Genomic DNA, 13,601 nt, shown 5'->3' on the forward strand with positions numbered 1-13,601 from the left:
GCAATTTTAATAAATTGATTTCTAAGATCTTTAGTTTTCTTACTTGACTCTTTTACTTAGTTTCAGTTTAGCTTGAGCTTGAGATGATCTGCTCGGAAGAAAGGAATAAACTGGCCAAATCCAGGTGTGCAAATATTGTAGAGACATATTCAAGAAGCCTTGCAGATACAGGGAGTCTCTCCATCCGGCAACATTTTACAACTACATGTTAGATTTAAGTTGAAATCCAACGTTTTCAAAAATGATCTCTATTTGCCACTTTTGTCTTGTAACCACAATTAGTTTCAATGGGTTTCCTTGTACTCAGATAGAAATAGAAGAGACAATGACTTAAGTCTTGCTTGTAGTAGAAGTCACTGGCCAGGTGCTGAGCTTTACAAGGGAACATTTTAAATACCTGACTATATAGTGTGAATTTAAAACTAAATCCATTAAAATGAGTGTAGAAAATGTCAATACCGGACCAAAGTAATACCAATCTGATCTTACAACAGTTTATTATACGTTCCAACACTGCAGCAACAGAGGATATAGTTTCAGTTTCACTTTCCATTTCCTGGTAGCCACATAGATCAGACAGAAACTGTGCTTCCACTCACACCAATATGCTACCATACCCTCTGCAAGGTTAATTATACAGATTCAAAGCATAACATCTAAATATCTTTGAGTGAAAAAAATCACAGAAGTGTTCTACCAAAATTTGTCATGTTTCATAGAAATGTTTAATTGTGGAATTCAGCAGCTGCCTAATGATGTTACTTAAATGTCACGTTCGAGTTACCATGTTTTCTGTTACTTTATAAGTATGAAAAAATCATATCAACATTATTATCTGTAGTAATTGACTATAAACTGTAAATACAGTACACTGAGATTCTCATTCAAGCATTGAGAACATTCAAGCATTGATTCACATGAGAACTCATTTGAGGATTATACTAAATTTAGTATACCTGCTGTGGTGTATGCACAAATGTATGATTATCAGCAATCAGCAGAAAATGAGCAGAAATATGTCAGTTAATTTTTCATTTTGTTTTAATTAGCACTGAGAATGTCACAAAGCATGTTTAGAAGTGTATTTTATATGTTCTTGGATCTTTGTGCACTGTAAAACAAAGAGGTTCATGTATCCACTACTGTGGATACATGAAACCTGCCAAACCAGCCAGTCTGGTTCAAGAGCTCAGGGCATTTCCAACATAGCAGTATCTATAATCATGTGACCGAACACAGGATAAATGATATTATCTGAGAGGATTAATCTTACCGTGACACAGAGACAGAACACAGCACCAGGTGAGATGCTTATCATTAATCTGATAGCGTTTTTCAATGCTACACCTCTCCTGCTTGTTTTAGTGCTTTCCTGCTCCAACATGAGGCTCACGACCTCATACAGGGTTTGATAATGAGCAGATGAGTCGAGTCAGGCATGTTAAAGTAGGATAATCCTAAAACATGAGGAGTGGATAAGTTAAATAATGCTTACACATTTGTATACAAAACTCATTCAGCCTTGCATTAAAGGAGAGCATGGCAAGGAGTTGCTGGTCACTATGGATGCTTTAGGGATGGTGGTCGGACAAGAAAACAATAGCCAGCAGAAACGTCAGGAGGACCAGTAACACCAACAATGGCTACAGTGACTGCAGTTTTGATTTGATTAATAGCTGCAGTGGTCAAAGAACCTTCGGAATGCAGCAGCCACAGGAACATGCAAGACAGGCTGGACAAGACGGAGGCCATGGATAAATGTCTGGAAGTAAGCAATGCAGGGGCGCTGGGAGCCGTAGTCATGGTGATCCTGCAGCTGGTGGTGGCCGAGTCAGTGATGCTGGGGGTTTTCAAAGACACTGTAGTGATGAAAAAGCTGTTCAGCTACCTCTGCAGCTTTTCCGGCCTTGTGAGCGCCGCCCTGCTGCTCTGGATCCTGCGCTGGGCTGGAGGTTATGCTGCATCCGTGGCAGTGGACATGTTTGGTGTGGAGGGCGTAGCTGCTGGTGGGGTGGCAGCAGCTGCTGGAGCTACAGTAGCCGGACTAGTAGTAGCAGTTGTAGCAGGACGGGCAGCCAGAAGAGCCAGGGAAGAGACTCTTGCCTGGCTTACTGAAGCAGTGAGCACAACTATGTATATAACACAACTAACTGTGTTGATGATTATCCTGTGTGTCATTCTCTGCTGAAACCTGGACTGGAGCTGCAACTGTTGGATTCTAGCAAATATTATATGAAAATTGTATCAAATATTACCTACATGTGTGCAATTCAGAGCTTATCTGTGTGCTCAATTATTTCTGAATAAAGAATATTTACATGGTTTGAGGAATTCAGTGTCTAGTACAGCATGTAATTAGGCTCAAAGAAGCATTTGAGTGCATAAATGGTCCTTCGCCTTGTTAAATGGTTGTCTAGATAGAGCTGGATAGAGCACTTGATGCATAAAGTCCAAAAAGACATTGTTCTTCATAGAACTCAGTTTGTGTGTAACTACATATAAAAATATCAAAGCTTATTGCAAATCACATTAAAAGGCACATACAATGACCTCCACATATATTGGCACCCAGCAAAATGGACCACGAAATTCTATAATACACACACACACACACACACACACACACATATATATATATATATATATATATATATATATATATATATATATATATATATGTGTGTGTAAGAATCAAAAGCATTTTATTCAGTAGCCTAGTGACATTCCCAAAATCCCTTTTTTTCCAGAAGCTTAAAGTTTACATTACTTTGATCAATTCTCAAAACTCCCCTTATGCTTATGGCTGAATTAAGAATGATTTAAAATGCTGCCAGTACACCCAGCAGATCTGCCCTTTCCCAGAGACTTTTACTCTACAACAGGACAGCACATGACACAGACAACATACACCAGGAATAACCTGAATAACGAAAGCTCAAATTTCACGGGAAGAGATTTATTTATTTATTTATTTGTATTCATGTCAGAGGTGGACATGCGCACTTACCGACCATTAAGGGGTGTGGTTTAAAGCGGATGTTGCTAAAGTCTCAAACGGGAGTTAGTTCATCAGCTCATTTGTATTCCACCTGAGGGGGTTTCACTGAGACAACAAAGAAAGCAATATTCCAGCAGGGGGAAAAGGTGAATTTGAAGAAAAATGACATCCGTTTATGCAGGTGAGTAAACCATAAAAGACAAAGAACCACAAGCAACTGAATAACAATGGATGATCTGATCAAAATGTAGGTGTTGTGAAGGATTACGTAGCTGTTTTGTATTGGTGATATACATGTTTATCATGCTATATTGAGATTATTATTATTTCTTTTGTAAACTGTTCGCACACAAAAGAAAGTGCATGAAACAGAAAGTGAAAATAAGACACATTTACTCTGTGGTTACAAGCTAGGACTTGTTACGGTGCATTCAGAAGTAGATGGTTTGCTAATTTACAATTACAAAGTAAGCTGAACTCTAAGGGCTCTGTTTTTTATGTTCTTAGCTGCAAGTGGAAAAATACAGCACAACATCACACCGCTGGTGCATGTGGGTGTGTCAGATATATTTCTGGTACCTTCCCGACCAGCAGTGCAGGCTGTAACCTGGAGCAGAGCAGCACACCTATAAACAGGGGTGGAGATTGTATACAACAGCAAAATGCACAGTTAAGCATACTACAGTGACAGCTAATCAGATCAACCCTTGTTATTCACTTAAAGACGTAAACCAAATGAGGACTGACTGCAGCACAGTCATACCGTCCTAAAAGCAGAATATCACTGCATTCCTTCAAAACCTCAGCATGTCTTCATTTAACGGATAGAGAAAAATGTTATGTGTGCTATTTCTAAAGTCTCAAATGACTTCTTACTTTGATGCCATTATAACAAATGAATAAACAAGAAACATATTATTATTATTACTAATAGTAGTAGTAGTAGGATAAGTACTAGTAGTAGTAGCAGTAGTAGTAATAGTAGTAGAAGTAGTAGTAGCAGTAGTAGTAGTAATAGTAGTAGAAGTAGTAGTAGCAGTAGTAGCAGTAGTAGTAGTAGCAGTAGTAGTAGTAGTAGAAGTAGTAGTAGTAGTAGAAGTAGTAGTAGTAGCAGTAGTAGTAGTAGCAGAAGTAGTAGTATTAGTATTAGTAGCAGTAGTAGTAATAGTAGTAGAAGTAGTAGTAGTAGCAGTAGTAGTAGTAGTAGTAACAGTAGTAGTAATAGTAGTAGTAGCAGTAGTAGTAGTAGTAGTAGTAGTAACAGTAGTAGTAATAGTAGTAGAAGTAGTAGTAGTAGTAGTAACAGTAGTAGTAATAGTAGTAGTAGTAGTAGTAGTAGTAGTAGTAGTAGTAGTAACAGTAGTAGTAATAGTAGTAGTAGTAGCAGTAGTAGTAGTAATAGTAGTAGAAGTAGTAGTAGTAGTAGTAGCAGTAGTAGTAATAGTAGTAGAAGTATTAGTAGTAGCAGTAGTAGAAGTAGTAGTAGTAGCAGTAGTAGAAGTATTAGTAGTAGTAGTAGTAGAAGTAGTAGTAGTAGCAGTAGTAGTAGTAGCAGAAGTAGTAGTATTAGTAGTAGTAGCAGTAGTAGTAATAGTAGTAGAAGTAGTCGTAGTAGCAGTAGTAGTAGTAGTAGTAGTAACAATAGTAGTAGTAGTAGTAACAGTAGTAGTAATAGTAGTAGCAGTAGTAGAAGTAGTAGTAGTAGCAGTAGTAGAAGTAGTAGTAGTAGCAGTAGTAGAAGTATTAGTAGTAGCAGTAGTAGAAGTAGTAGTAGTAGCAGTAGTAGAAGTAGTAATAGTAGTAGTATTGTTAAAACAACAACAATAATAATAACAATAATAATAATGCTTATTTGAGAAAGAATAAAATAAAAAACAGCAATTGTACTTAGTCAGTAAGATTCAAGATACTTTTATTATCATAACTCCGTGATGAAGCCAAGGGAGACATGAGACCATGGGCGAGAGGGGATGGGTAATGGATGGAGCAGACCTGCCATCATAGTTTCGCTCTGAGGAGGAGAAGGAGAGGCAGTGTGTAAAGAAGGTGCTAGTAGCTTCTGGTTATAATCAGACTGCTGAGAAAACACTGCCCCTTGGCCGTGCCCATGCCTCTCAGAGGCATACACTTCCACTGGACTCCACTGAAACAACCCCACACTCTTTTTGTGAGGAAGTGGGCTGTGTGTTCATCTTGTTTCTTGCTGTAGATGAGAATGTTATACAAATAAATGAATAAGTAATGATTAAGCACCTCCCTCAGAACCTCATTAAAGTAGTGCTGGACTACAGCTAGGGCATTCATCAGTCCGAGTGGCATAACTAAATATTCAAAGTGGCCCGATGGGGTGATGAAAACTGTCTTCCATTCATTCCCCTCCTTAACTCTGATTAGGTTTTAGGCACTGCACAGGTCCAGCTTGGTGATGATGGATGCCTGTTGCAGTGCTTCAAAGGCAGAGAACATGAGAAACAAGGGGCAGTGCTCCTTAATCAGGAACTTATTGAGTCCCCAGTAATCAATACAAGGGTGAAGACCCCCATTTTCTTGCCTATGAAGGAGAAATCTGCTTCCGCTGGGGAGGTCAATGACAGGATGATATCTAGTGCCAAGGACTTCTGGATATAATACTCCATGGCCTTACATTTTGGGTCAGACTGGGAAAATAGTCAGCCCTGAGGGGAACCAGTGCCTGATAACAATTATATGGCAATATCATCAGGGCAATATCAAGGCAGATGGAGGGGCAGGAGCAGGGCCTTTTTGCTGAAAACCCCCGGGATGTCCCAGCATTCTGAGGGTCCTCAAGAAAAGTCAAGAGATTCTGGATCTGAGCGCTGGGAATTTACACTATGCAAAGCACTAGGACCTGAAAACAGGATGTCTGGAACAGAGCATCCCATGAAAGGATGGACTGGTTCTGCCACTCCAGACAAGGACTGTGGTGCTGCAGCCAGGGAAAGCCCAGCACTAACTGCACAATGGAGGCATTAATCAGGTATAAAGAGACCTGCTCAGTGTGTTGTCCAATGTGCAGTGTGAGTGGTTTGGTTTGCTAATAGACTGCCCTGACTTGAGAGATTGCCCATTGATGGCCAAGACAGGTAGGGCCTGGTCTAGAGCAATCAAAGGCAACTTCAGAGACCTGGCTAGTGCTGCAATAATGAAATTCCCTGCTGCCCCTGAGTCGACAAAGGCCCTGAGGTGCTCCTCTCTGGCTTGCCCCCATGAGATGACAGCATTGAGGAACATGGTAGTTCTGGACAAATGAATGATTGTGGAGCCCATGATGGATGCAGCTAGCTCAGTTAGGTCCTTGAAAGCAGAAGGAGGGTCACAAGGGGTCAGCTCATCCTTGAGCTCCTTTCTCAGGCCTTGTTGAAAGACAGCCATTAGTGCAGAAGAATCCCAATCACTTTTTGCTGCTAAAGTGCAGAATTTGATGGCATAATCAGCCAATGACTGCGTTCCCTAATGCATGCTCAGGAGAAGTTAGCCAATATTTCCTTCGCAGACAGGATGGGGACACGAAGCAGCCATAAACAGGTCTGCAGAAGCACACATATCATGTTGGTTCTCTCATACAGGAGTTGCCCAAGCGGGGGCCCAACCCAAGAGAAGAGAAATTATGAACACCACTTTAGCCCTTTCTGAGGGAAACCCTAAAGGGCTGCTGTAAGTAAGCATTGAAGGAAGACATCTCTACGTCCTCCAGGATCCCCCATATAGCATTCTGGCTGTGGCAACTAAGGCTCTGCAGATGAGAGACCTTTCACCATTTTTCTTTGTTTACTTGCTGTATTTTTTGTACTCTTTTCATTGGCTGGTGCAGGAAGCCATTCAGATTGAGTCCTTGACCAGTATACACTACTAGATTATGCTCAGAGTTGAGAAATGTTTGATAAATACTGACTAGTCTGAAATGAGATTGTGACAGAAAAATTCTTTTAAATAATCAGCCTGAGATCACCGATGTCTTTGAAGTCTTTATTCTTGCAGCAAGGGAGCAGTTACACACAGAACAAATTCTAGATGCAAATGCTCAAAGTATGCTTGGCAAAGTGTACGGCTAGAATAGGGGAGCATTAAAGGTCATTACACTAATGTTTGTAAGTGGTTACAACATTGATATAATGCTGATCATAAACAGAATACAATCCTGAATAACATAGAGTATAATACTGATTTTTCTAACAGATCGCAAGGCCATAAACCTGAGTCTGTTCCCCTTGCACACTACTCCACCCTCTCTCCAACTCTCAACTTCAACTGACCCAAAAATCTGCAGACTAGAGCCGACCAGCTGACACTCAGGAGTGTGATAGGAGTAAATAGTTGCATAGGGTAACCTTGTTTACCGGCTAAATATTTACTTTTGAAAGCCAAACCCCTAGCTGCACCACTCCACCCACATCATTGCAAGTGCTATCTGAGCATCAAAATAGCAAATGAGATTACATTCAACCAAATCAGTAATACACAGACATCCTACTAGACTACTCTTGCAATAACAATAAAATAGAGCTGAAAACAATGTACATTGTCTCAAACTGTCATATTGTTGTTTTCCAAGCATGTGATGCAGCTTCTGATTCACCAGAGCTGAGGATGGTGCTTCTGGGTAACACTGGTGTTGGAAAAAGTGCAACAGGCAACGCAATATTAGGAAGAGAAGCTTTCAGAGAAACTGAAACTACAGAGTGTGAGATACAGAGAGGAAGAGTGGAGGACAGAAACATCTCAGTCATCGACACTCCGGCAATCAACACCACAACTCTCAGTACAGACCGGCTGAAGACTGAACTGGAGAGGTGTATCTCACTGTCTTCCCCTGGTCCTCATGTGTTCCTGCTGGTGATCAGAGTGAGAAGATTCACAGAAGAAGAGAGGAACACTGTGAAGTGGATTCAGGAGAACTTTGGAGAAGAAGCTCTGAAGTTCACCATGGTGCTCTTCACTGGAAAAGAAGAATTGACCAGCAGACAATGGAAGATGTTTTTTGAGGAACAACATATTCAACACTTTAGTGAACAGTTTGGAGGTGGGTATAGTTTGATAAACAGTAAGAAAGAGGTTAGTCCTGCTCAAATCACAAAACTGCTGGAGAAGATCGATGAAATGGTCAAGCAGAACAGAGGACAACATTACAGCAATGAAATGTACAAGGTGATGCAAAAGAAGAAAGTAGAAGAAGCCACCAAAGCTGAAGAAGAAGAGAAGAAAATAGAGAAAGAATTACTAAAGCAACATCAAGAAAAAGAGAGGGAAGAACAGGAGAAAAAAAGAAGAGACGGAATCAAAAAACAGCAGGGCCAAGAAGCAAAGATGCAAAAAAAGGAGTGGAAAAGAAAGGATGAGAGAAGAGACAATGACATTGCTCAAGAAAGTGAGACTAAGGCAGCAGAAGAAGAAGAAGTGGAGAAGATTAAAGAAGAACAGACAGTGCTGGTTACACTGCTCAATACTGCAGATAGCAGAGCACCAGAGACAAAGGAAAGACTGAAGAACTCTAACAAAAGGCTACAAAATAGACAGAGCATGGAGACCACAACACTAGATGAAGGGATGAGGACTGAAGATGGGGTGGGGGAAGAGCAGTCCAAAGAAAGAAAAGAGGAGTCGGTTAAATATCTAAGTAAGGCAGACAGAGAGAAAGAGAGAGAAAGATGCACAAGAGAAGATCTCAGAAGACAAGAGGAGAGTCGGAGGGAGAGGGAAAGAATAAAGTGGGAACAGGAGCAGGCAGTGATGGAAGGAGTATCTGAGAGAGGTGAGTAATGCAGACGATTTTAATAGATAAAATTATTTGAAATGTTATCAAAATAAAAACAGCATATATATATATATATATATATATATATATATATGATGTCTCATACTAAGTCACTAGTTGACATACTCGGAGAAAACACTGTTGAACAATGCAATAATTCCCCAGGAAAAGCAGCAGGCTGTGTTGTACATTTCTAAAAGTTTCCCAAATTTTCCCAACTCTACCAATATAAGGATAATACATCATGAAAAAAGCACATTAATTGAAACCAAGATGCCAGTGGTTGTCTAAAAGCCATTGGTTGGTGTAGTGGGTAAGACCTTTGCCTTCTACACTGTAGACTGGGGTTCAATCCCCTGCCTGGGTAAGCTCCCTACACTATACCAATAAGGGTCCTTGGGCAAGACTCCTAACACCACCTTCCATTTCCAGTGTAAAACAATCAAATTGTACTTCGCTCTGGATAAGAGCGTCGGCCAAATGCCATAAATAAATGGTTAATGTGCTTGTAACAAAATTACTGCTTCACAGAAGTTCAAAGTTTACATTATTTTTTATTAATTCTCAAAAATGACCTATCAATAGCAATTCAAAATGCTGCCAACATATCCAGCAGCCTAAACACAGAAAGATCAAATTTCATTTCAAGGTATTTTAATAACACCTTATTTTGAGTTGTCCTTTGGGGCTGATTAATAAACTCTTAACAGGGTATCTGTAACACATTAACAACATATGAGTGAAGTAGCAGTAGTGAAACATCTGAATACGTTAAAGTAAATGTCTTGTAGATGTTCTGTTGCCACATTACTTACATTGAGTAGATGTTCTGTTAAGATGTTACTTTTATACAAAACCTAACCTTCCACAAATCCTAAGCCTAACCCTCACAATGGCCCTAATCCTAACCCTAACCTTAACATCAACCCAAAACGTACTTATAACCATCATCTCAGCCCTAATCCCAACCTTAACCTCAACCCAAAACTTAATGCTAATCCTCAACCTGGCTTTAATCCTAACTTTAACCTTAACCCAAAACCTAATCCTAACCAAGTCCTAATCCTGTGAAGCTCTAGGTACAGGATGGTGTCAGTATGTTTATATCAGCTTGTTGAGGATATTGAGATGGTCAATATTAAACCAGTTACTTGTTCAGCTCCTCTCAGATAAACATCTATTGATCTGAACTTGGACTCCAAATAAAGTGAAAAACAACTGAATTCAGCAGATTATGAACTAATTTTATTTACAGTGTCAATTAAAAGTCTCTGGATTATCTACTGAATGTGTACTGCTGCTAAATCATTGAACTTTCACCAAAGGGAAGCTTGCTTTGAGTATCTCCAGCAGTACCAACACCTACTGTTGAACCTATAGAACCTATACCTTATTATTATTATTTGATTATTTTATTATTATTACTTTATTATTTTAATGGTCTACCTGAACACTCATATATGCTAGAACAGGACATATTAGTTGATAAACAATATCAATAAATATTACTATTCATCCTGCCTTGAGGCCGTCATTTGTGGCCGGAGACCAGAACTTATTCATTTATTTTTCACTAAGGCAAAAACAAACATTGCAAAAAGCAAATGATCACACTGTGAGATAACTTTACATTAAGGGCAGGAAAAATGATGTTTATCTGATGTTTGTTAACAACAGTGGTGGACAGTATCTGAGTAAATGTAATTTGTTACTTTACTTAAGTATTTTTTGGTGTATCTGTACTTAAGTTTCTCCATTACTGGGCGACTTTCTCCTTTCACTCCACTACATTTCAGAGTCTAATATCCGACTTTTTCCTCCTACACTTTGAGAAATCTGTCGTTCCTTTTGGTTTCTGTGTGTATAAAAACGTAACATGTCAAAACGAAAGAAGCGCAAAGCCAGAGCACCAATCAGGGCCCAGCGGTCACTTTGTTTAGAGCTGGTTTTGACCTGTTGGTCATACCGACCCAGTGCAGCACGCGGTTCAACGTCAGCGCAGCAGCGTCAAACTTTGGGAGAGTCTGTTCAACATAAATGATGAACTAACCTAACTTTGTGTAAATAGAGCTCAATATAGAAATATGTCCACATATGCAGTCGAGACTGACGCGGCTTTTTCCTGAATTTCTACAAACACCATTTCATTTTATAGTAAATGAGTTTGGGCTGGTTTATGTTTATGAACAGACGTCTACAGATCAACATAGTAAAGGAGCTCATCTGTGATCCTGAGTTTAAAGCCAGTTTTTATTCAACTTAAACTTGGAACTAAGTTGTAAATAAATCTGAAACTGAAACTTTGCTTGTGTGTAAAAAGTGATTTCAGAGCCACTCGGTTCTCCCTGATGGAAACTGTTTACCTTCAGTGTTTTGTGCTTCTGATCATTTTAATAGACGTCAGCGTCACTAATTAATGACGTTCTATTAAAAGACTGGTTTACCAAGAGAGACGCTGGAGGACTTTCACCTGAAATGAGTTCATGAAGCCAGTCTGGTTATAAAAATGATAACAGGACATCAGAGCCAGAATTACTCTTTTAGTACTTTTACTTTATACTTAAGTACATTTGAAGGTAAATACTTTAGTACTTTTACTCAAGTGGAGGTCTAAAGGGAGGAACTTCTACTTTTACTGGAGGAATATTTTACCTTGGGGGTCTCGACTTTAACATAAGTACATGGTTTGTGTACTTCGTCCACCTCTGGTTAACAACACCATTAGGAGGCGTTTGTGAGTAATGCTTGTTTATTTGATATTTATTAGTAACACATTAACTGTCATTCAATAAAATTCATGTTGTTCCCAAAATATTATTCAAGTAAAACAGTATTACAGTTCACTTTTTACAATTTATTTGTTTAATTTTGTGGATTTATTTTTATTTTATTAAACTAACAAAATATATATTATGACATATGATTTATGCAAAGTTTATATAACTTTATATAAGTTTATAATGACTTTTTTTCAGAATGTGAAGCATAATCAGTGCAGTGATCTCCTGCCTGTGTTCTGTTTTGCAGAATCTGATGTGAGGATTGTTCTTTTAGGTAGACCTCACGCAGGAAGGAGTGCAACAGGAAACACTATTCTGGGCAGAGAAGCTTTCGGAAAGGACTTAATTAAATCACCCTCTGCCACAATTTGTAAAAGACAGGATGGAATGGTGGGAAATAAGTCTGTCACTGTAATCGACACTGAATGTAACAGAAGTCGCCTGAATCATTCTGAGTTTGAAGAGTGCATGCGCCTCTGTTCTCCTGGACCTCATGCGTTCCTGCTTGTGATACGTTCTCCCACCTTTGCGCGGGTAAATGAAACATTTTATCCACTAAAGAATCATTTTGGAGATGAATTCCTAAAGCGGAGCGTAGTCCTGATCACCCGTGGAGACAAATGGGGGAGAGTCGAGCACAAGGACTTGCATTATAGCTTGGGGCAATTTGTGGACAGCTGTGGAGGAGCTTTTCATGTCTTCAACAATGAGGAGCAAGTGGACCGCACTCAGGTCACAGAGCTGATGGAGAAGATTGAGGCTGTGGTGGAGAGGAATGGAGGACAGCACTACACTAATGAGATGTACCAGGAGGTTCAGAGAAAGAGAAATGAAGAGTGGAGCTGTTCTGTGTCCTAAATGATATCATTTGAGCCATGTTTCAACCTCTGTTGATAAGATCCGTGATGAATATTAGTGCAATGTTTTCAAAAATGTAGAGGATGCTGTACAATTTTACAACTGCAGCATTTATCAGAAAATTACATGAAATGTGTTGTGATTAAAATGTTTTTACAATCAAAATTGAAGGCACCAGTACCCCATCTGTAACGGCTGGGAGCGTAGAGGCGGACACGTGTGCGGAGGCAAGCGAGATTTATTATTAATTGCAAATCCAAAATCAGGGTCAGAACAGTCCATGGTCATGGACAGACATGATAAAAGAACACAGAACTCCAAACAGGCCAGAAATAAACAAAACTTCTTCAAACAGAACATACACTTCAAACACAAACCTTATATCAGACATACATCTCAAACAAAGACCTGCAACCACACAGGGGAAAACACAGGGCTTAAATACATGAGGGACAGGTGGAAACACAGGTGGAGACAGTCAGGGATGGTGGCACAAAACAATGGGGTTGGACTGAAAACCAAAACGAAGAAGCACATGGACAGGACTAGGAAGTAAACACAACACAAGCGCATGGACAGGGCTGGGAGGGGCCAATCGTGACACCGTCAAGCCCCCTTTGGGGTCTCTCTGTACATATACTCATTTACAGGATGTCATTTAAAGATGGGAAGGAATACCTTGCACATGATCTTTCTCTCATATATAATGGTTGGAACTGTGGAGGATTACACCTTATTTTTATATTATTCTTGTGCTGTCCAACTTATAACAACGTTCTTTCTCACTACCTCTGACCTCAACCCCATCCAACACCTCTGGGATGAACAGGGATTGTGAGCCAGGCCCTCTCGTCCAACGTCAGTGTCTGACCTCACAAATGCTCTTCTGGATGAATGGGCTAAAATTCCCACAGACACACACTGAATCTTGTAGAAAGCTTCCCAGAAGAGTGGAAGGTGGAGTGGAAGGGAACAGCTGCTAGCAGAGTTTCATCAACAGATATTAATAAAAGTGTCACAAACACATCCATGACCATGCCTTTGGAATAGGATGTGCAGAGAGAAAGTCAGAATTAAAGTTTCTTAGTTTGTTTTAAGCCTCCGTAAAACACTATAAAACTTGTGCTTCATTATCACGGACATTTCCTACTTTCACTTGGCTGTGTTTCAAGGTAACTGGATCTTTAAACTA

General features: G+C 39.7%; 1 protein-coding gene across 1 annotated transcript; it reads left to right on the forward strand.

Annotated features, from left to right (window-relative positions):
• Positions 1 to 3,076: 3,076 nt before the first annotated feature.
• On the forward strand, positions 3,077 to 13,249 carry LOC108414724 (GTPase IMAP family member 8-like). Its single transcript, XM_017687622.1, has 3 exons — positions 3,077 to 3,179; positions 7,572 to 8,768; positions 11,799 to 13,249. The coding sequence occupies exons 1-3, from the start codon at positions 3,161 to 3,163 to the stop codon at positions 12,407 to 12,409; spliced, it is 1,827 nt and encodes a 608-aa protein (XP_017543111.1). The 5' UTR covers positions 3,077 to 3,160; the 3' UTR covers positions 12,410 to 13,249.
• The last annotated feature ends 352 nt before the right edge of the window (positions 13,250 to 13,601 follow it).

The sequence above is a fragment of the Pygocentrus nattereri genome, chromosome 12, assembly GCF_015220715.1.
Source record: "Pygocentrus nattereri isolate fPygNat1 chromosome 12, fPygNat1.pri, whole genome shotgun sequence".
NCBI classification, from domain to species: Eukaryota; Metazoa; Chordata; class Actinopteri; order Characiformes; family Serrasalmidae; genus Pygocentrus; species Pygocentrus nattereri.

What these genes read in the sequence shown, in the direction of transcription:
- LOC108414724 (XM_017687622.1), top strand. An exon ending in GGAAGGAGTATCTGAGAGAG is followed by an intron (nt 8,769 to 11,798) that starts GTGAGTAATGCA and finishes TCTGTTTTGCAG; the next exon opens with AATCTGATGTGAGGATTGTT.